We start from the raw sequence: 22,611 nt of genomic DNA on the forward strand, positions 1-22,611 counted from the left end.
ATCTGTAGAAGCAGCCAGCAAGTGAAGAAGTGTCAAAACAAAGAAGTCTTCTTACCCAAGGAAGAGAACTCAAGATAAGTGACAATGCATTGGGATGCCACCAGAGCCAACTATTTTCCCCTTCCTTTTGCCTCATATTTCTTCTGAATTTTAAACATTATTTCCAGGATTATAAGATAAAAGGTGACAGCAGCACAGCGACAAGCTTGTTGCCATCAAGACGAGTACAGTATCTGCCCAACCTCAGTTTTACAACATTAGAGCTGTGATGTGATGTGTGCAGTGGACAAAAGAAAAACTCTGTAAAAGTTACAAGAAATACAAACAATGTAACACAGACACAAATATGTTGTCGCTACAATGTTGTATTGTATTTTGTCTTGTATAAATTGGCATGCATGTTTTTGATTTCTAGTTTTGTAATTATGTACAAAGAAATATACATAAACAAGCCTTTCACTTACAATCTGCATTTCTATCACATATATAGAGCTTTATTTTAACTTAATATCTATGATAGTTTGCCCAGCCCTATGTGCTTTTTTAGTTCTCTTTTCACACCATAGAGGTCACTGTTGCTTTACAGACTGCTTTAAATAGCCAGTTTCAGTGTTATCCTATCTTGAGCTATTGTCACTGTAAGAAAATGTTGTTTGCGTTGCTATTAAATGCATCACACAACAGTACTCTCTTCATTTACTATTATCATATCAGCAGGTTTTCCACCTTCAAACTATCTCAACATAATTTGTCATTGTGGCATTGCGGCACAAAAGCATACAGTTAATGCATTGGTCATACATACTAAAACTTTAGTTTGAGCTCTTGAACCCTTGTGGTTCATTTCATTTTCCTCATGCAGCTTTGAGATTCTGGCAGTTGAAATTCTAACAGTGAATGGGGCTCTGAGGTTACAACAAAGTGTAACCTCAAACTAACCACAAACACTTCGTAAAACACTATGATTTCCCTGTACAAGGTTTCAGCATGGAAAAATGAAAAAAAATCCAGTCATTGCCTCTACATCATAGGAACTCTAGTAAAGTTCTTCTTCTTAGACCACAAAATATACATTTTAAAAATGTACACTATTAAAGGAAGTATTGCACTTCAAAACGCATTTACAGACTGTACGTAACAGTGATACACGCACTTTGTTAATTTGACAATTTCTTTTAATTTAGCATGCAGAGCAACGTTAAAAAAACAAACAAAAAAAGACCCAAGAATAAAAAAAATAACTAAAGGTGATGAAAAGAAATTATGATTAATTGCTTTGGAAAAGAACGTTGGTTAACTGAAACCACACCTTATGCCTTTGCAAAAATTGTTATGCCCTGAAGGAATCGTAAGACTTAAAATTGTGCCAGCAAGATGTCTAGCTCCAGGGCAATACTTTTCACATTTATTTATTGCTCCTTGATGAAAGTTCTAAAATTACTCAACTAGGCTACAATATATTATGGGGAAAAATAACTATAGAATCCAATGCATTTATGATCTTGTAAGTGTACTCATTTGGATGCTCATGTGAGCAAAATATCTGAAATGCTAAGTCAGATTCATGCAAGTGTTTGCATTCAGTTGGACAAAAATATTCAAAATGTGTTTGCATTTATGTTGCTCCTACAAGGCAGCACGCAAGTGTCCAAGTGTCCACATGACATGCTAAATAAGTTCAACACACCTCAGCACACACTGACAACCATTCACACATTTAACACTTGAACTGCATGTGCCAAATATTCAGGCTCTGTTGGCTTGTTCTGGGGTCTAGACCAGACCCCCCCCACCACCACAAACATACACACTCTCCCCTGAAGGCTCGTTTCCATCAACTGACAAACACAGAGCCAGCGTGGTCTCTACCCATTCCATTTTTTAAAATAAATATAAATCCATGTCAGTGTAAATGGTTAATTATCTGTTTCGCTGAGTGTCAAACTTCCTGCCTGCACGGTTGCTCATACATACACGCACACAAACCCAGACATGGTCGATGACAATGGCAGCAAAATGGCACACAATCTTTTGTCCTTAAGTTACTGAATCAAAAATAAGGATTCATGGGATATGAAAGATAAAATGGGCGTAGGACAAAATACAGTCAGTACATTGCATAGGCTACTTCCAACTTACCTTGTTAAAAGTCCTTAAAGGTAAGTTGGCATGTCATACTGTGTGATCCCTTTCACAAAGTGGAGGTTTTTGGAGTGATTTTGGTGCGTAATTATCATAGCAACATCTTGTGCTCAGTGACAAGCAATCAGGCGAGCCTGCACACAATGGAAGAACGAAACAAAGAGTCATAGCCTTCCTCATAATTAATTATTTGACTTTGATAAGGTAGAAAAATATTATCTTGAGTCCGTCTGTCTGTTTTTAATTTGATGTATCAGACCTTATATGATATTAAACCCCAGACACATCTGCAAACCTGTCAAACAAGCAGATCTAATTAATGTCAAAGGAAAGTGAAGGTAAATGGTAACCTTTACTAATATGAAGCTTAATTCAAAGTTTTTGTTAAAACTCATAGAGCATGGCAATTTCAGGAGGATATTTTTTTTATACTGTCGTATTGCTCTCTGATTTTGTGGTGGAAAAGAAATGGATGGATTTAAAAAAACACTGAACCACAGTTTAATGCTTGTTTAATGGTGGGAGCAGTTGGAAGACCATCTCTCTGCTGAAGTAATTATTATATTCAATAATATAGTTAGCATTATTGTTAAAGGAAAATTATTAATTTCATTTCACAATTCAAAACTAGTTCTTTGACATGATGAAAACGTCCCCATTAATGATTCACTTAGTTTTGTTTTACGGATGTGAATAACGGAAAAGACATTTGACTGGAAAGACATTGGACAAAACTTTTGAGACTAAACTCATGTATGATTATTTTTTACTGATCTTATTTCATTCATGCACGCATATTCAAATACAGAGGATACGTTTGACCATAATTACCATAACTTTTGAACTATAATTTGCTCCGGATTATAAATTATACCAGTCAAAACATTTATCATGAAGAAGAAAAACGATAGATCGCTCCTTCATAAAAGTCACACTTAAGCGGTCATTTGTTTTACAAAAACCTGGAACGAGTTCCAGTTGGGTGCGAAAGTTTTCCTTTTGAATTTCAAGTGACTTACCTAGCTCCAATCCTCTGCTACATTGTGGCCAAAGGTAGAATCCTAGTCTGTTATTCTGCCTTTTGATGCTGTAAATAGAAAACAACAAATCTAATTTCATTCATGAAGGTATGGCTTGAATGTAAATTTTGACATTGCTATGCCTACATTCTCCTCAGCCTTGACTTTTGTTGATGTTGTGATCATCCACTGTAGTTGTCTTCACCTATATGTTGTCTTTGGTGAAACGTGAGATTTTTTTAAAATAAATAAATGAAATCATCTTCAATATCAGGCAGCAAAACCACAAACACAGCAAATAACAAACAAGCACTGACCGAAAGAGCCAAAAGAAAGGCCTAATAAAGCATACCTAGAGTGGGGGAACGTGGTGTCATCTCCCAGCTCCTGATTTCAAGCAGTCAATGAATACAAATGGTTTTCATCACAAAATTCAAAGTTCTGTTTATATCGCTGCAATATTAGCTACATGCTGTAGTACCAGGGTTTGAAAGAGGATTCTGCTTGTCCTATCACTGACTGAAGTCTCGTTGAACAGCTGCCATACCGCAGAAAGGGTAGAATGATTGAACTCAGAGACGCCAGCCAAATCTGTTTTGTACATATGCATGGCACTCTTGTTTAGACGACATGTAAATATAGAAGAGGAAGCAGTTCAAACATAGATTGCACACAATGTGCAATAGTTTCACTTGATGAACAAAGGGAGGAGAACTGCTGTTATGCGAATACCAAGGTATTTGCATTCCATTTTTTTTGTTGTTAACCTTGAAAAAACAAATTTAATGTGTGGCGACCAGTCCAGGGTGTAGCCAGCCTCTCGCCCAAAGTCAGCTGAGGGGCTCTAGCTCAGTGAGGATAAACATTATAGAAAATGGATTGATGACAGTCTGGATTTATTTTGAAATAAATACAATACAAGACATTGATGCAGCGATTTTTTACCAAAGCAGGGGAAATTCCAGGCCATGGAGAACACAATAGATTACACACTCTGAAGGAGACGTGCCAGGGGACAAACACTTTCTACTTTTTCCTTATCCGAATCATATTTATTTTATTAGGTCTATTCTCCGTAGGCTTCACGGTGGCAGGATAGCCATGCGTTCAGACACTCCCTCACATACACACACATGCACAAACGTGACAGGACCCCAGATCTCCACTGGTGCATGTAGTGATTCTATTTTTTGTCCCTTGTGGAGTTTTCTTTCCCCCCTTTCATCCACTGAGGATAGCTAACACCAGCAGCCAGACATAATTAGTACTGGAGAAAACACAAAGAGTGCAGGCTCCTAATGACTAGTAACATCTTGGTGGTTTGGTGCAGACTTTTTGTATGTGTCATTTGAAAGGCGGTAAAGATCAATAGCATTCAATGAAAACTAATTGTGAAGCACAAAAGTGGGCAGCTGTGAGGCATCTTTCGGGCTATATGACGGGTAACCACGAGGAAGATTTTTTTCAGTCATTTAGGAAAGCCCTCTGAGAGCAAAATTGTGTGAAACTGTGCGTGAAAAATGGCAGAATAAAATACCCATAATTCTTTCATTATTTAGTAACTTTCAAGCAACATGGAGAGATGGGAGGCAGATGGCAAATGAGAGTAGGAGAAGACTGTCATCCCATTGAATGTCTACAGTTTCTAATGTTCCACATTGCTTCTTACTAAAGAAGCTGCAATAGACGGTGAAAGACAAAGACCACTGGAGACAAATACTTAAGATTTAATGAAGGTAGATTGGATCCCACCTAAATTTTTGGAATTTATGAGAATTATTAAATTCAACGTTGGTTCCAAGACACATCTTTGCCTTTTAAGTTTAAGGGAATTTTCTTTTTGTTTGATGAAATCGTTTTTTCACTTTTGGGCCATAATTTCAAAGGTATGTTTACGCAGACACAACACAATTTTAAAATTCCGCACCAAAACAAACAAATAAAATAAAGGCAACAACAACAACAACAACAAAAAAACGACCTAGAGACCTATAAATCCTGCTAAGCCCATTTCCATTTACAGAAGTGATTATTCCTTTACAGACTGAATAAACAGGATATCAATGGAGAAAAACAGTCTGACCACCTGACACCGACTACAAACATCTGCCAATTGGGGCAGATTTCCAATTAATTCGATTCGATGCATACAACTATGAAGCAACATATTGAACGTTTTCTTATTAAAACGACTCCTTAAAAATATTATCTCTTTGTTTCGCATTTGCTGACTGCACATTTGTTTCCATTTTACAGCATTTTCTACTATATTTATAACCCTCGTTATCCTAAACACACATGAACACACAGGGCCAATCACACAGAGATTAGAGTGCCCAACGACCACCAACCACAGCCAATGCACACATCCACACATCCAGCCACACAAATTTCAGTTGGCCGTGGTCATTGGCAGTGACCTTGCTATAATCTCTATCTAATTATATACACAGCCAGGTTTACTGTTTAGAGGCATAGACCTGAGAAAATATAACCTGCTAATCTTATTTGGTCACAGTGGTAATAACCTGTTGAGTAGGCAGAGAGGAGCCCGGGGCTTTCGCTTCAACTTAAGCAAATTTACCCTCAATAAGAGTCAATTGCACTCAAACTTTATACTGTATTTTCCTTGCAGCCATATTTATTCTTTCAGCTGCACATGGGTGGGGCTGCCCACCAGGGTGGATGGAGGATGTGAATTATTGGTGTGTTGTCATTTTATTAGTAGCTATGTATTAATATTAATAATAATTAAAGATAATTAATATTAATATGCAACATATACTGGTCATTTTATTTTTTATTTGGTTGAAAAGATATCATACACTTGTGTATATTAGTGTGGCGCAGTTGCGTGTGTGTGGTTGTGTGTGTCACATAAATCTGTGATTTAAAACAAACTAAAAAGGCTGATTTGGGAGAATCAAGAGAAACGTGAAGAACTGAGGCAGTCAGAAGAATACAGGTGCAAAGCTCCTTAGAACACACACATAAACAAACAGCATTGCAAGGTAGGTACATGAGAGTCTGACCACACTCATCCTCACACAAGCAAAATCATCTGTAACACTGTGCAAGTGTAGGTTCATCTCCACACTCCACTTTTTTGCTCATTAATATTAGCAACAAAGTTCTGATTTACTTCTGTTTGCACAACCACATGTTAAAATTAGCATCTAAGAACTGATAAATTTACAATGAACATAACCTCTCCCAGAGTTATTACCTATTTTGTCCTATTTAATGAACAATAAGTTATTACAGAATTTCCATTTGGCCTTGGCTCTGTCTTATTGTGTGTCTGCGATGTGCATGGACACACGGATGCTCAGACCTTGTTTCCACATGAATACAAGTGATAGAATGTATTCCCTCACCAAAGGAGGTGTGATAGAGTGTGTCTCACAGACACAAGCTTACACTGCCACACACATTATGTAAATAATGCATGTGTCTTAAAGGGTTCAAGCCACCAGAGTTGGCCCACTCCAATTATGAAGGGTAGCACTTAGCATGGTTCTCTCTTCATCTTGTTTACCAGGCTCACCGCTATGAGTTTCACCAAGGTTCCAATTCAAGTCACCACAACCACTATATACGCCCATGTACATATTAGTATATATATGCGTATATTTGTATGTGTGTATATATATATGCCGGAGCCTCTCCCAGCAGTCATCGGGCACTAGGCGGGGGACACCCTAAACCGGTTGCCAGCCAATCACAGGGCACACAGAGACGAACAACCATCCGCACTCGCACTCACATCTACGGCAATTTGGAGTGTTCAATCAGCCTACCATGCATGTTTTTGGGAAGTGGGAGAAAACCGGAGTGCCCAGAGAAAGCCCATGCAGGCACGGGAAGAACATGCAAACTCTACTTAGGGAGGGCCAGAGGTGGAATCGAACCAGCACTCTTTGAACTGTAAGACGGACCTGCTAACCAGTTTATCGACGTGCTGTTTCTTCCTTATCTGAATAGAGGCCGTTTTCAAAGCGGACTTCTTAACCTTACTACTATCTGTTTCTGTCTCTATTACCCCACATCCCTGATGCCCATCACCCTGCAACCCAAGCTTTTTATTTCCACTCACAGTAAGTGGAGGCCATGGTCTGGTCTACACTCGCCCCAAACACATCTAATGACAACCATGCCAAGCATTCACCATCCATCACATTATCTTTCAGAAACGAGGTATTAGTGTTCCCTGTCCCGTCAGCCAATTACCTGCTACCTTCTGCTTGAGTCACCTGCATTGCAAATGTGACCTTTACTTAGAAGGCTGATTGCATATTTCCCAGAGCGTATGAGAGAATGCAGAGTTTTGAAGTGTGTGGGTGTTTTCCGGGGAGCGTGTGAGCTCCAAAAATGTGACATACAAGAGAATGAAAATATGCATGCGTGATGCATGCATGCAGGCACTCAAACTGCACAGTTGTCTCGCAATGCTTATGTGTGGGACTTAATGTGATACTTACAGGATATGAAGAACAATAAATCGTGTACATGTTTGGTTTTATGCCAGCGCCATTGTGTCTCCAGGTGAAAAGTCTTTGTGTTTGTGGCTGCGCCAATGAACAAGATCTGTGACCCCTCATATACATCCACCGGACCCCCTCCCTTGCCCTCTCAGCTGTCCCCCCTTCAGACCCCTACCCAACCCATTCACCCTCCTCAGGTGATGGGCTGTCGTGAATGTTAATGTTCTGTGATGGCTGTGGAGCAAATAAGTGTTTCTGACACTGTACAGGATAGTGCCTTAATGAGGAGGCTGGTCAGTCAGCCGCAGCCACTGTACCAGTCACACACTCTGCTCATGCACAGATGAACCTCAACACGTTAAACCACCACAGTTGAGAGCACTGAAGAAATTCTATAACATAACTGGGGTTTTACTGAAATACATTGTCCTCAACTTGAGGCATATTAACATGCATGGCAAATATATTTATATAGCTCTAATTCTCAACCAAATTCCTGACTTTCTATTTAAGGTGGCAACAATAAATGACTTCCGAATGGATTCGAATGTGTTACGCATTGCACTTTTCTGAAAAAAACGTCACAGTCCAACAAATGAAAAATTCAACGTTAGTAAATTTTTTAATGAAGCGTGGTTATATACCACTTTATCTACACCATACAGTGCCCAAAGTGCTTCACAAAGCCTGACATTCACTGAAAACGTAGCTATTGAACCGGAAAAGGACATATATTGCTAAAGACAGCATCTTTAATACATTGGCATGATGGGCATCATTGACCGTACTGTTAAACACTTTATTTAACGCTCATTAGCTCGCTATCACGCTTATCCACTCACAGGTGTATCACTTGAAAGAAGCTTGCCGTCCGCCACAAACCGTATGTTCACTCCCGAAATACCTAGTAAGTTCACACTTACGCAACTCCACATTCAAATGACAACACACAATGATATTCAAAGTTCTGATCACAGTCTGACAATTAATTACGACTGAGTAGCACCATTGACAAACACTACACAACATTTCCCAGATAACAGCTGCTGGCATTTGTCCCTCTTGGACACTATAGGCCTTTTTTAATTTTCACTTCACTCAAGCTGATTCTTAAGATTGCACATTCCTCATACATTACCTTGCAACACAATAAATTGACTGATCATTCTAGAGTACTCAATTTCATTTTTAAATTCAGTGGGTCATCTTTGGTAAAGAAATATTGAAGTTCAGACCATTTTTTTGTTGACATATCTGCCCATTATGGAGTCCGAATTATTCTGACAGCCTTTGGACACAGTAAACTGAATCACTACCAGTCCACTGCATGTACAAGTCTGTGAACAAAGAACCTGCCTCTCCCTCCTCCCTGTGGATTGTCAAGAAAATGTACAGCTTGTAACTGAGTCGGCCATTCATTTCCGAAAACAGGTGAAAATCAAATCGCTTGGCTGACTCATCACAATCTGAACAATTTGAAGGGGATTTAATTCTTTTTTTTTTAACCTTAGCACATAGGGAGAGAATAACCCTAAGAGGAGTAAAGTTGGGAGTAAGTGAAGCCAAGAAGCAGACATTAGGCTTGATTGAGACGCATTGCAGTTGGTGAATCCCCTAACTGTGAGCACAACCTCACACTTGGCCGGGCTGTCTCTCAAAACGCCCAAAGTAGTCTATAGCGGACCTGTTGGAGTTACTGAATCGTCACACTACATGTTGTAGCCCAGGAGCGATGTGCCCACAAAGGTGTTACTTTTCCTCTCTCTGTGGGACTTGTTAGAGGAACTATTTTGGAACGTCATTCTTGCTGCCACAGAGTAACTTGAGCTGCAAAGCAACTGCACAGTTGCTATAATTTTGTTTTCAATTGAGGTTTGCCAAGGAACACGGTATATGTTAAGCTTAAGAAATAAAGTAAAAGTCTTTGTTAGATTACAAAATACATTAATAAACCCCTGGAAACAAATACATATCGGAATAAAAAACAACTATGTCATGAAGCTTATTGCGAGTGAGTGAACATTTTCCACATTGTAACTGGATACTGAATATTTGACATTTACACAGACACATTCTTGTCAACTGCCATTTTTTGGGCGACATTAAGTGGTTTCTACTGTCAAATGCCATTTACCCATAAATTTTCTATTGTGCTTGTCCTCTGTGTTGTCCATCCTAGTTAGCTCTGGGCAAGGGACAGAGCACACCCCTGGACTGGTCACCAGGGCGCATGTAAAGAAACCACCATTCACACTCACACCTATGGCCAATATAGAGTTATACAGTATTTAACGTCAAACTGCAGAAATCCAAACTGTTCCTGAAACTGTTTTTCTACTCAAAATAAATGCAGTATGCTAATTATACTATAAAGTTTAAAGACATCAGCAAGCGAACAAAACTGTTTGGAAAATGTACCTGTATTTTGTTCTACTTTGCAAAACACAATGGTTTACTTTACCAAATGCCTGCTTTGGTAAAAAAGTCAAGGCACTTGCATGGCTAAAGAAAACAGCAACATTGATTTCATCCTTAAAATAACCGTACTTGAATAAGAATAACCAACAAGACTAGGTTGTAGAATCTTTGTTATCTGGTGGTGAGCTTAACTGAGTTGTCAGATGGAGATGAAGTGTGTTGTGATGACCTATGATCACACCCTCTTGACAATCCCTTGACCTTTAGAGGGCAAGTGTTAAAAGAGTCACAGGCTATAGCCACTGAGAAGTACAACAATAAAAAAAGACTACATCAAGTGATTTTGTATTTATAATGGATGATTTTATCATAAGTGCCACTTTTAATTCAGAGTGTTCATCTATCCATATTACTTAATCAGGACTTTTATTATAGCTCCAAGTTACATTTTGCCTCAGGATAGTTATAATTTACACATGTGCATGATTCTGTATTTTGTGTATGGGTTTTTGAAATGCCATGGAGGGGCCAAGAAATGTGTTTTGATTCTGGAATGATCTATTTGTTTCTACAAACAATATATTTTATACCTACCGTGTGTGTTTTATTACTATTACACATTTTATTTGGCATTTCCTCTGTCATTCAAAACCTGTGACAAGCTACACACTGTGTTGGATTAAATGGAAATAGAAATATCTTGTCTTCGAGGTATATGATTTTGTCTTGCTGTTCAGATGGAATTTTACCACCCTACTGTGGCCTTTACATAAAAATAAAATAAAAATAACAATAAGCATATTTTCCTATTTTTGTTCAGTAGTTAAGAGTATGAATGTATTCAAGTACACTCAAAATAAAATGCCTCACTGAAATTCATTGTTGGTTGAGTCATCTAGTCAGTCTTTATAGAAGCAAGTTAAGGTGGTGAAAAGCAAAGCCCCTCAGGCTAAAGCCTCTTGACCTGTGGAATGACTGCAGGGAGGTGATGGCAGCTTGGGTCTGATAGAGGCCAATTGCCCAGGCCTCAAGGCACATCCTGCACACATGCTTTTGGCAACAGTAACCTCAACAAAGCAACAAATACTACACACCAAAGATCACGCACTCAACAGACGCGTTTCTATAAGCAGTAGAAGAATGAATAAGCTTTTCAATTCTTTAAGCAGTGGAGGTGGGTGGTGCTGCTTTGCACCTTACCAGATTGGTGGTTGCTGACTGATGACAGAAAAGACAGATCAATTTGAGCATGCATACCAAAACCGAAAATAAATTAGAGTGGCAGTTCAGAGTGAGGTAAAATCATATTTTGATCACCATACAACATATGTTAAGTTGAACATGAGAAATGTAGGTTATTGTTATTTTTTTCTAAAATTAATTTATTTCTTTGAATCACTGACAAAAAAGTAATGGGGATGCAACCTTACAAAATGTTAGTAAACAAAACACGTTTGTTTGTTTGGGGTGCGTGGTAAGTAATTTTTGCATTGTTTCGTGTCAATAATACTATATTAATTTGCAAATATTGGCCAGAATCACAATTTAACATTTAGATTTTATTCATTTGAAACTGAAAAGGAAACATTTGCAATGCTGAACACATTGGGAAAAAAATGCAAACACATTGATTCTCTTGAAGGTGTCACTGATCTGATAATGTGTTTCAGTCTGTGTTCTCCATTCACACTGTCATGCTTCATGTTTTCATCCAATCACATAACTGTTATTCTCCCTTTATTAATGTTTGTCTGCCTAGATTAAATATTCAATCAAGCCTTGTGATCCTTATACAATCCTTGTGTGTGTGTGTGAGACAGAGAGAGTTTGTACATTGATGTGTAATGGTGTGTAAATATATTTATGGCTCAGGGTCACAGTGGCATTAACCTGACCCAGACTGTGCCTCTCAGGGGATCGTCAGGGCTGCTGATTGTTCTGTGTTGCACTCACCTATTGCGGGCCCATATAAACAGTGTGTTTCAACGTATGTGCTTTTTTGACAGGGCGCTTGTTTTTAAGGGAGTTTGTGGGGAACTTGGAGGATATTAAGGTTATCATTACTAATGACAGTATTATCTATAGGAACAATCAAGTTGTGCGAGATAAGTACACATTTTACTCTGCAAGTGAGCTCAAGCTTGTTATTAGGCCTTTGGCTCAGCTCGCTCAGTCAGACATATGCCAAAGGCCTACATATTATTCGAGTTTTAAACCTCTAATTGGTAGCGTTTAAAAGGCATTTAAGAGTGCCCTTTCTTTGCCACTTTTCTCATTCCCCATTTAATGTATTGTGTCAAAGTCTATTACCTCACTTGGACGTTTTTGTCCCTTAAAGAGCGCGTGCATGAGAGGGGGTGAGAAACAGGGAGAGCGAGAGGGGGGGTTGGGGGGGGGGGGGGATAAGGAAAAAAAAAAAAAAACACCATCAGCTGAGGTTTGCCAGGTCGATAAAGCTTTTAGATTTGGAGATGTTTTCAGGGGAGCCCATTTCCTGCGGCTAAGAGTTGTTAATGGAGCTTAAGGAATTATCTTATGACTCTCTCTGTTTCAGTTTATTTGGGCCTTGGAACCCCCCCCCCCCCCCCCTTCTTTCAATATGCTACTGTCAAAGCTACTTAATGAAAAGTAACGCGCCGCTGATTACAGTTTTATATGGTCTCTATGTAAAAGGGGCCTGTTAATTTACCATCACGCTCCCTCTGTGTGTTCATATTTGACACGGCTGAATGATTTAGCGCTACACTCCCTCTCCTTTTTTCTATCCACCTCTCTTATTCAGTCAATTAAAAAGGGCCACATTGCAGGTCTAATAAAATGTACCTTCATGCTAAATTAATCAAACATTGTGGCAGGGTTGTCTTATCAGGCAACCATTGCTTCCTATAATAATTAATTAAGTACCAATTAACCCTGCATATCTGACACATCTGAGGTTATTTTCTTGTCATAAATCAACTTTCTTCTGAAATGCTGTGTTCCAGCTTTTATAAAAGTGAATAAATTCATTACCGCTGCGCTAATAAAATAAATCCCACTTTGCTTCCTTGCAGGAAAAAAGGGGCTCAATCGCTGATGCTCCCCCCACCCCCATTAAAATTCATCTGGGAAGGCACGCCTCCCTCCCCTCCTTGCTCTTCTAGGACAGAGTCCCATGAGAGCTCCACTTTTGCCATTACTGTCAAGTACCCTTGACTTTTTTTCCTCTATTTGCCCTTTTATCTACAACAACTAATTCGAGTTCCTTTGCCCTTTTCACTTTTAGACAACGTGAGTGCCTCCCTTTCACTTTCTTCTCGCACATTCAGACCTTTGTTTCCTGGATGTTGTCTGATGGAAATTGAGGAGCCAGTGTCAAAAGTGAAAACTTCAAATTATCTCATTGGAGCTTCTTTTCTGAACCCATTAATGGACGCATGGCGAATAACTTAGCGGTTTGACAGCTGCATCATGGACAAGGTTGAGAATGGGGAATATTGGAGCGAGAGCTGAGAGGGGAAATCAATGAGGTGCCATGAAATATGTCCACCTACATCCCAATTACAGCCTGTTTAGATGGAATTAATGAGGCAGAGCTCAGATATTTGCCTGTCTTGAGGTCTTGCTTCTAAAATGAGATGTTTTGAGTGAGTCTGTTGTTCTTAATTTTGCTTTGCTATTAAAATGATAAACCTAAAATTTATTAATAATGATTTAAAAAAAATCTATTTAGTCCCTCTTCCTGAGACAGCAACTCTTAAGGAACATCACAATCTCCCCTCGGAAGCATGTTTTTTTTTTTTTTTTTATTGTCAGTGCACAATGTTGGAACTCATCCAACCTTTGAAGAGCTGTGCATTGGTTAGACTTTTTAAAAACTTGTCCAACTTTTGAACAGCTGTGCATTCGTGAGACTTTTTTTATTTAATAGTGATCCTCCAAATTATTTTAATTATATATGCATGCGTATAGGAACGAAAGTAAAATAAATAATAAATACTGTAAACGTCAAGGTATCTGTCCAAGATGTAAACATATTATACAATTCAACAACTTGTGCGCGTGCGTTGGAAAAAACAAAATCTGGATCAATTGGAATAGTTCACTTGTGTTAAAGAATGTACCAGCGAAAAGGCGACATATAGGTTCTATCCCAGGTATTTTTGTCCTTTTTTTTTTTTAAATAAATTATTTGTTTTGGTGTTATTATGAACAAAAAAGTTTGTTAATAGTTTTGAAACTCATGGCACTGTCTTTGGACGAGTCCTGTTCATGGTGTAGGACCCCTGGACTCTTCTCTGCTTCCAAGATGGATCCTTTGGTGGTGCTGCTGCTCCAGGATACAGTGGTGTTGGTCAGGGCTTGACTCAAAGTGCTGTGCCTGAACAAGGGGTCATGGAAGACCCCATCCACCCAGTTTCTCAGTGTGGTGACGGGCGAGTCCTGCCTGCGGTCCAGGCCTGAGGTGGGTGAGGTAGCGACTGATGGTGGGCTGAGGGAAGAGGAGGGGGGTACTTGACACCTCAGCATACAGGAAGGGTAATCAGTCTGGACCAATGAGGTCGCCGTCTGGGCCAACGACCAAATTCGAGGTTTGCCGTCTAATATGTGGTGCTGGGGCTGTTGGTTGTAACAAGCCTTTGGCTGCACTCTACTCTCCGCCTGGAACTCCTCTTGATTTGTTTTTAGGCAATTTTTACTCAAGTCGTCTTCCCCCCCGAGTGCAGCCGGGCCAGACATTTTTAGAGACACATCTTTGATGAGGTGTTCAGTGGGACAGTCACCTGTCGTTGTCATGTGAGGGTTCATGTGGTACCTGTGCTTCAACTCACACTCCGAACTCTCTGACTCCAGAGTGTCAAAATCTTCCAGGTCGCTCAGCTGGAGATCTTTATTGGATTGACCTCGACTATCTGGGAAAAAGAGAAAGCAGGCGGTCAGTGCATGAAGGAAGGCAACACAGGATCTGATAACAGCATCAGCCACTCTTCAGTCCATTCAAAATGATAGAAGTTCAGTGATAGTGATAGTACCGACATCATAGCTGATAAAAGGCATTTTTTCTCTCCACGCAAATGAAAAGAAGTTTGTTTTATTCAGCATATAAAACTGCCATTAATTGTGCTGATCAGTGTTAAAAAAACATCCATCAATCATCACAATTGTAAATGTAGGTTCCTTTATAAAGCAAATGAAAAATATAAAAACCCTTCCTGTGTACTTATTTTAATTTTAAGATGACATGACAATTGCTTAACAAAGCTCAGTCAGTTTTGCATATAATCAAATTTGCATCCCCTGATCCATTTTAATCAACTGAATATATTAAATTAACTTTTTTTTTTCAGTCACATCAAGCTGAACATATCAAACTTGAACAGGCCTATATTGTGTGGTCTGTAAAAAAAATAGAACAATGTTTTAATAGTATTTATAATATGTTAAATTTCACTTGTTAAAATTATAAGTAAATGACTTTTTCAAAGACTATTGTTAATTTTTATTCGGGTTTGTGGTATTCCAATCATCCTTATATTTAAATTTGCTATAAAACGTTACTTAATGACAATACATTACAGACATGCAGTTATTTTTTTCTTCATACGCTCCAAATAATACAATCTGAAAATCTTTAACACATCAAAGACACTCAACGAAAGACTGACCATTTTCATTACTTTCACTTTTTATCTGCTCCTCCTGAGAACAGTCGTCATCTTCGTCATATCGTTTCTCCTCTGAGCCCTTGTTTCTGGGCGGCCATGTCATCTTGTTCTCTTTCTTCAGCCTCCTCCTGGCGTTGGCAAACCAGGTGGACACCTGTGTCAGGGTCATCTTGGTGATGATGGCCAACATGATCTTTTCACCTTTGGTGGGATAAGGGTTCTTCCTGTGTTCCTGTAGCCATGCTTTCAGAGTGCTAGTTGTCTCACGAGTGGCGTTCTTGCGCCTAGGACCTCCATCCATGGAACCATATCTGCTTGGGAGAACAACACACCCGCAATGAGCTCATATGCGATATATTTGACTGCCCGAATTTTTTTCCCTGGTGGACTTAAGGTTAAAAGCAATCATCTACAGCTTGTTCTTGAAATATGACTCCGTACATAGTCTGCTTTACTAATTTGCCAGACAAAACAAAAATTGCCCATCAAACCACATCAAACACGCATCTTCATCACTTCTTGAAAGTAAACATTCAATTCACATACACAAAAGACCGATTTATTGTTGGGATAATTTCAAAATCTAGTTTTGTCAGCCTCCCTCGTCCCACAAACATATCCGTACATTTAAAATGCACAATGTTGATCGTCAGTCAGTAGAGAGCTCTTAACGTCCTCTCGAGGGAGCCTTTTATGAGGCCTTATTGCTTTGAATAGTTTAGTAAGGGTCAAACACTGCTAAGGGAATCGCAAGGAGAACTATGCACCTTTCCTCGCTGCATTTGGTTCTCTAGGAAATAAAATAGACTGTAAAATTGCTTTATGGGCTGTGGTGATGAGCCCTCAGGTAAAAGACAGGCAGATAAAGTGAAAGTGTTGTAGGGCCCCTTGTTCATCTGTGTGCCAGATTGTCTGCCTTTCCTTACACACTGCAAGCCTTTTATTGCAAGTTATATAATTTACATTGACTGTAGTGTGATTTTAAGATAGACACGCCCTTAAGGGCAAGTGAGGCGATTATGTTTTTTTAACATGTAATCCATGAGAAAATACTAAACAAGGGGAACATTTGTGTTAACCGCCACACTGATTATAAGATATAAGAAAAGACAGGAAGTGTTTACTTCCAGGTGTTACTTTTCATCACCTCACAATCTTCAGTTCTGTTCAATATGACCCATTATTCTGATCTAGAGCCTAAAACAGGGCATAACCCCCATTGTAAACAACCAAATTCGTTAAGTTTCGAAACTGTAATTTCTAAACTTTTTGCGTAGTTTTTCCAACAAAATGAAATACTGCTCCATACCATCAAAATAATTCATAATAAAAATATAAAAATGATAGTAAACAGCTCTTAGGCACTTCTGAAACAAGCAAACAAACACATTAATTAATTTGCAAATTTTGTCAGATTAAAAAAAAAAATACCTGTCATACTGATACTGTCCCAAAGTCGGATCGTAGGGGTAGTAGGCCGTCGCTTGGGTTATACCTGCATGTGCAGAGGCTGTGGCATCTTTTGTATCAAATGTACCCTGTAACAAGTAAAGAAAGGTAATGCCCAACTTGAAATCAGGAATCTTCATGTTGACTCAGTTACACACTTGAGAATGATTTAGTTTTATTTATTCCACTAATAATGATTAAGCCACCATGGTTCACTGTAGCTGTGGAAAGCGGGAATTGTTAAATAAGTATTTAATTAGGAACTTGTGGTTTCTGAACATTGAGTGAAACATAGAGTAGCTTTTTATAGCAACACATTAAAATATACAAACAACAAATAAAAACTCTAAAAAAATGTATAATAAAACATTAAAACATTTTAAATAAGCATATAAATATCAATAAGTTTTGTATGACGTAAGACAGGATTTTGCATTACTATTTTGTCTGTCCGACTTTATCCAAACACTGCACGTTTATAAATTCCCACTTTATTTTTCCTGTGACATTCTCAAATTGCCTTATTTGCCCCTGCATGTCACTCTGAATCCTATACATAAGTGAACATAAACAGATTAATTTGAGTTGTTGCTGAATAGATTAAAACCATTTAAAAAGTGAAAATTATCTGTGAATCAATGTCTATTTCCATTACTGCGCTTCCTAAATGTCACTTCGGGATGTGATAAAATGCAACATGAGCACAGCATGCATGCAGACAGAACCAGCTTTGTTAAACAGAGAGGTGCGACTGCAGGGTCCATTAATCAGTGCCAAAAAAAAAAAAAAAAAAAACGCTCACCAGCGAGTAGAAAGCGGAGGCGTCCGTTCCATATGTAACATAGTTGCCGTATCCTTGCGTGCCCGTGTAGGGACTCCCGTACATGCCCAGTGCGGCCGCCGAGCTGAGCTCATGTCTGGCGGTCGCCAGCAGTCGGCTCTCATACACGGGGCAGTAAACGGGCGTCTGCCCGGACGCAGCCACTCCGGAGTCGGCGATGGATCTGCCGGTAGACTCGCAGCATGTGGTCAGAGAGTTGCTTGTCATTAGGAACTGCACGAATTAGAGAAAAAGAACGAGATCATTTGAAAATAAAATCACTTATCGTGCAAGAAAGTTTCAGCCAATGCATGAGAAGCTGGAACGGAACAGAACAGACTTTTTAAATTGAATATCGTGTTACTTAAATGCACACTAACGAATCTTCGAAATAATAATAATAATAAAAAGCATTCTTTAAAAGACGTTGACTGATGTTAAAAACCTGATAACACGCGCGCTAACACAAAAAACGTATTATTTCCTGCAAACTGATGGAGCGCACATGCGTTAAAACATAGTATCTGTCAATGACATGCAGACAAAATAAAAAATAGCAGTTTGCACATGAATGTGGCTTATTAAGAAGTTGTCACGTGCGTAATGCGCAAATACAGTCTATTTATCCGTTCAAATTTATTCAGAGTGTACTGGAGGTTTCATTTTCCGCTTCCCTCGATTTTCTACCTTTGCAGGTGTCAAGTTCGAGTAAAGAAATAGCCTTTCCTATCCCCGACACGTGTCTTTCATTTTTTACCAAAGTGCGCAAAACACCAAACTCAGATCGATGAGATATCCCATCGCAGACGTTTCACTCAAAATCATTTATACAATTAAACAAGTTAAAATAACTTACTTGCGGAGCAGACGAATAAGGATATCCAAATTGTGGATATGACATGGTAGAGAGGTCCCCCAATATCCAGAAATAAAGCGAGACTGAAGGTCTCCACTCTCACGCAGGCTGCTGCTGCTGCTGCTGCTGCTTGACTGTACCAATTGATTGCACAAGCTTCTTGGATGCTTATAGGGCGAAGCACAGTAGCATGTTTAATTTGTGTAAAATGCCCCCCCACTCGAACACCTTTCAAAGAAAATAAATAAATAAAATACAGAAAACCAGAAAGCTGCTGCGTATTTTTTTAATGAAAAATATATATCAACCAAATATATAAAAATAAATATCTATCGTTTCCAAGAATGACAACTTTGTTGTCCCATATGTATTTTTGCGTTGTAAAAAGTTGTACAAAAGACGTCAGCAGCGGATGCAGGTTGTTTTAAGAGGCAGTAGCTATGACGTCACAAGTTTGTCACTCTAAAAATGATCCGTCCTAACTTTATTATTAATTTTTATTGTGGGGACGAGGGCAATGAAAAAAATATCGTTTGCAAAAGTGAACAAAGTGAAATTAAAACAATAAATTGCCCAATCAATTGCCAGAGCATGCATATGCGTTTAGTGTAGGAAGTCATTTGTTAGAATTGCTAAACACATGCAAATAAAGTAAAAACTATCTATCTATCTATCTATCTATCTATCTATCTATCTATCTATCTATCTATCTATCTATCTATCTATCTATCTATCTATCTATCTATCTATCTATCTATCTATCTATCTATCTATCTATCTATCTATCTATCTATCTATCTATCTATCTATCTATCTATCTATCTATCTATCTATCTATCTATCTATCTATCTATCTATCTATCTATCACAATATTGTTATCGCCAAACTGGTTAGCACCCAAAAAGTCAAGCTCTTTCCCTTAAGTTCATGCACTGTGCCTGCTTGGAGAGTCCCGGGTTGAGACATGTGAAAGGCCCCCGGGGTCACTCCTCAAATTAATGATGATGTACTCCCCCCTCCTCCACCCGCCCCCCACCTCTCCTTCTCCAGTGCTCTCCAGCTGGATCTCTGCCTACCGGTGACAGCTCGATTGAGGGTGATTGATGACTATCTAGGGGACCGAGGCCAACATAATAATATGATTCTGGCACCTCGCAATAATTGCTGGCTCTCATTTACAGATGAAAACGGTAATAAAGCGCTATTGAGACAAAGTATTCTGGTATTTGACTGAGGTAATTTAAGCATCATGCTTTCATTTTTTACTGGTTAGGTTTCTTTGGAAGCTTTGGAGTGAGGGAGAATGGCCTGTATAAAACGTGTGCACTCTCATTTATTCGGACAAATTGAATTATGTGGGGAGAGTACCTCAAAGCAAATGGTCACATTAAGACTGTGAACGGGAAGGGGCAGGAGGGTCAAATGGGATCAGGCAACGCTTTTTAATTTACATTAGGCCACCTTGCCCGAACAACCATGAACCGTTCAACCACACGCACGCACGCACACACACACACGCACGCACACACACACACACACACACACACACACGTGCACACACACACACACACACACACACACACACACACACACATAATCTTTCCTTGCGAGCAATCATTGTCAAGATGTTGATTCTTCAGGATTGTGCGAGTACTCACACATGATGTCAGAATCGCCCAATGTGGTCAGATCAACACAGAAGGCAACCGATCAAGGACCTTTGCTCTTGTATATGTATGGAATTAGTCTGGAAACAGAAAACATGTTGGACACCCTGACAATACACCATCGTTACAGACCACACACCCTGCTTGTTGTAGAGGGCCTACCTTTTGATTATCCATAGCCTTACCCAGTGTTATCGGGTGCCTGTAATGAAATATTTAGGCGCATGAGTATATGCTTTTAGACAGAAAATGAAGGCGACAGCAGGAGTTCAAGCTTGTTTAGCGTTTAAAGATTAAAAGAGATGTTTCTTTTTTTTTTCTTTGACAGATGTGGGGAAAGAGGGAAGCTCCATGTTTGGACAGATGCAGGCATAATATGAGAGTCCATTAAAGAGGGACTAACCTGACTGCATTTCCTTCTGTTTTGATATTAATACTCATTCTTATCTAAGAATACATTTAAAATATATAATTTTTAACAAATTAAATTCTACCATCATCTCTGTTTTTAAAATATGCAATATATTTAAAAAATACTAGTCAATCTCAATTTGTTCAAGATATAAAAATATTTTTCCAAAGGGAATTAAAAATAATTAATCTCTTCCAACGTCCATCTATGTCCATCTATCCATTTTCCTCTGCTTCTCTGGGGTTGGGTCATGCAGCAGTTATAACAGGAAAGTCGAGACTTGTCTCTCCCCAACTACTTTGTCCACCTCTTCCAGGGGTGTCATGAGACATTCCCAGGCCAGCCGAGAGACATAGGGCTCTATTTCCGTGCACAGTAAAAGTAAACCTGTCTGGAGTGGATTTTGGTATTTTTGCAGATGGACAAAGCTTAAAAATTGAGATTTTGAGCCATTGTGGGTGTGAACAAAGCCGAAGGCTGCTTCTGTGCATGAGAGGCGCAGTTCTTGACATGGTGGAAAAAGGAATTGATTATATTGAGTCCATCCATGCAGGAGGTTGAAGCATTCAAAGTACATTACTTTTAATAAGGATCTTCAGGCAGCCCACCATGGGCGGCAAGTGTACACTTGGGTGCCGCCTTCCACCCTGATCATTGGTGTCCATGTGTGACCACGCTATTACTCTTCCAAGGCGAGGGTAGTGATTTTAAAAATATAATGACAATAATAACAATGTGCGCAATCAATTGATTGCTACAATGATTCAGACCGTTGATGCACGGCTTTGTTATATTTATAATTACAGTGATGACATCCACCACACGTGTGTGGACTGTCATGTAATAACAGTAAACCGTTACCACTGTAAAAACTTTATTGACTGTACAGTTAATGTTTTAAGTGGCATCTTTGCAAGTCTTTACAACACTGCATGTGTGAACATGTTAACAACTGTAATATTAATACGGGAAGCAATAAAAGTGTGTTGAAACAGTCTCTTAACTTTATTGATGAATGAGGAAGGCGTAATAAAAGTCTTGTTATATGTCTTACAGATTCACTTTGAGCTACTGCCTCCCACCTTCCATACGTACTACAGCTCTAAAACTGAGCTAAGTGTTTACTAATTGTGTATTTACTCTAATTTTGCCATGATGCAACCCTCAAGTTCTTGCCATCTTATCTTTTAGTTAGGCCCAGATATTCCGCTTTCATTTTTTTTCCCATTTGACACAAACCCTGGAGTACAGTAACCTGAATAATAAGCTCGCTTGCACTTTTAAGTAAACTTGCTAATTTGCATCTGTAAAACTAAACTCCTATTAAAGAAAGTTCCCCGGCTACGTTGTAATCATGAAGGTGTCACTTTCCTGATAATCTGGCGTTGATTAATGAGCCACCATGAGGAGGTAAGCGCATGGTTGCGTCTATGTGCGTGTACACATTGGCTGGGGAGGGTGAGGTGTATTTTTTTAAGGGGGGAGGGTGAATATAGAATGGAAGCGGGATGATCAAGAAGGTGATACACTCATCTTTCCAAATTTCATTAATGCCATTTTAGGATAATTCGTATAGATATAGATGTAAAATAACCCCAATGCATTATAGCATAAAATCATTCTAATACTAGTATGTACCTGATTTTACAATACAAATATGTAGCTGGAATTTATAAGTCATAAGGATCAACACTATAA

The 22,611-nt window shown here is 38.9% G+C and overlaps 1 protein-coding gene across 1 annotated transcript; it reads right to left on the minus strand.

Moving 5' to 3' along the window:
- Window positions 1-12,709: 12,709 nt before the first annotated feature.
- irx4a (iroquois homeobox 4a) lies at window positions 12,710-20,788 on the minus strand. Its single transcript, XM_088387086.1, has 7 exons — window positions 20,664-20,788; window positions 20,493-20,581; window positions 18,834-19,000; window positions 17,960-18,211; window positions 17,140-17,246; window positions 15,709-16,019; window positions 12,710-14,955 (listed from the first exon to the last, which is right to left on the minus strand). Exons 3-7 carry the CDS (start codon window positions 18,876-18,878, stop codon window positions 14,249-14,251), a joined length of 1,422 nt encoding a protein of 473 aa, XP_088243212.1. The 5' UTR covers window positions 18,879-19,000; window positions 20,493-20,581; window positions 20,664-20,788; the 3' UTR covers window positions 12,710-14,248.
- Window positions 20,789-22,611: the final 1,823 nt, after the last annotated feature.

Source organism: Syngnathus floridae, chromosome 10 (genome assembly GCF_059516105.1).
Source record: "Syngnathus floridae isolate MCC-2025c chromosome 10, RoL_Sflo_1.0, whole genome shotgun sequence".
Classification (NCBI taxonomy): domain Eukaryota; kingdom Metazoa; phylum Chordata; class Actinopteri; order Syngnathiformes; family Syngnathidae; genus Syngnathus; species Syngnathus floridae.

Bases quoted from the DNA above. Each gene is read 5' to 3' on its own strand.
- irx4a (XM_088387086.1), bottom strand. From the start codon at position 18,878: ATGTCATATCCACAATTTGGATATCCTTATTCGTCTGCTCCGCAA. The intron at 18,212-18,833 runs GTAAGTTATTTT...TAATTCGTGCAG, and splicing joins CTTATTCGTCTGCTCCGCAA to TTCCTAATGACAAGCAACTC. The intron at 16,020-17,139 runs GTATTTTTTTTT...TCTCCCAAGCAG, and splicing joins GGACAGTATCAGTATGACAG to ATATGGTTCCATGGATGGAG.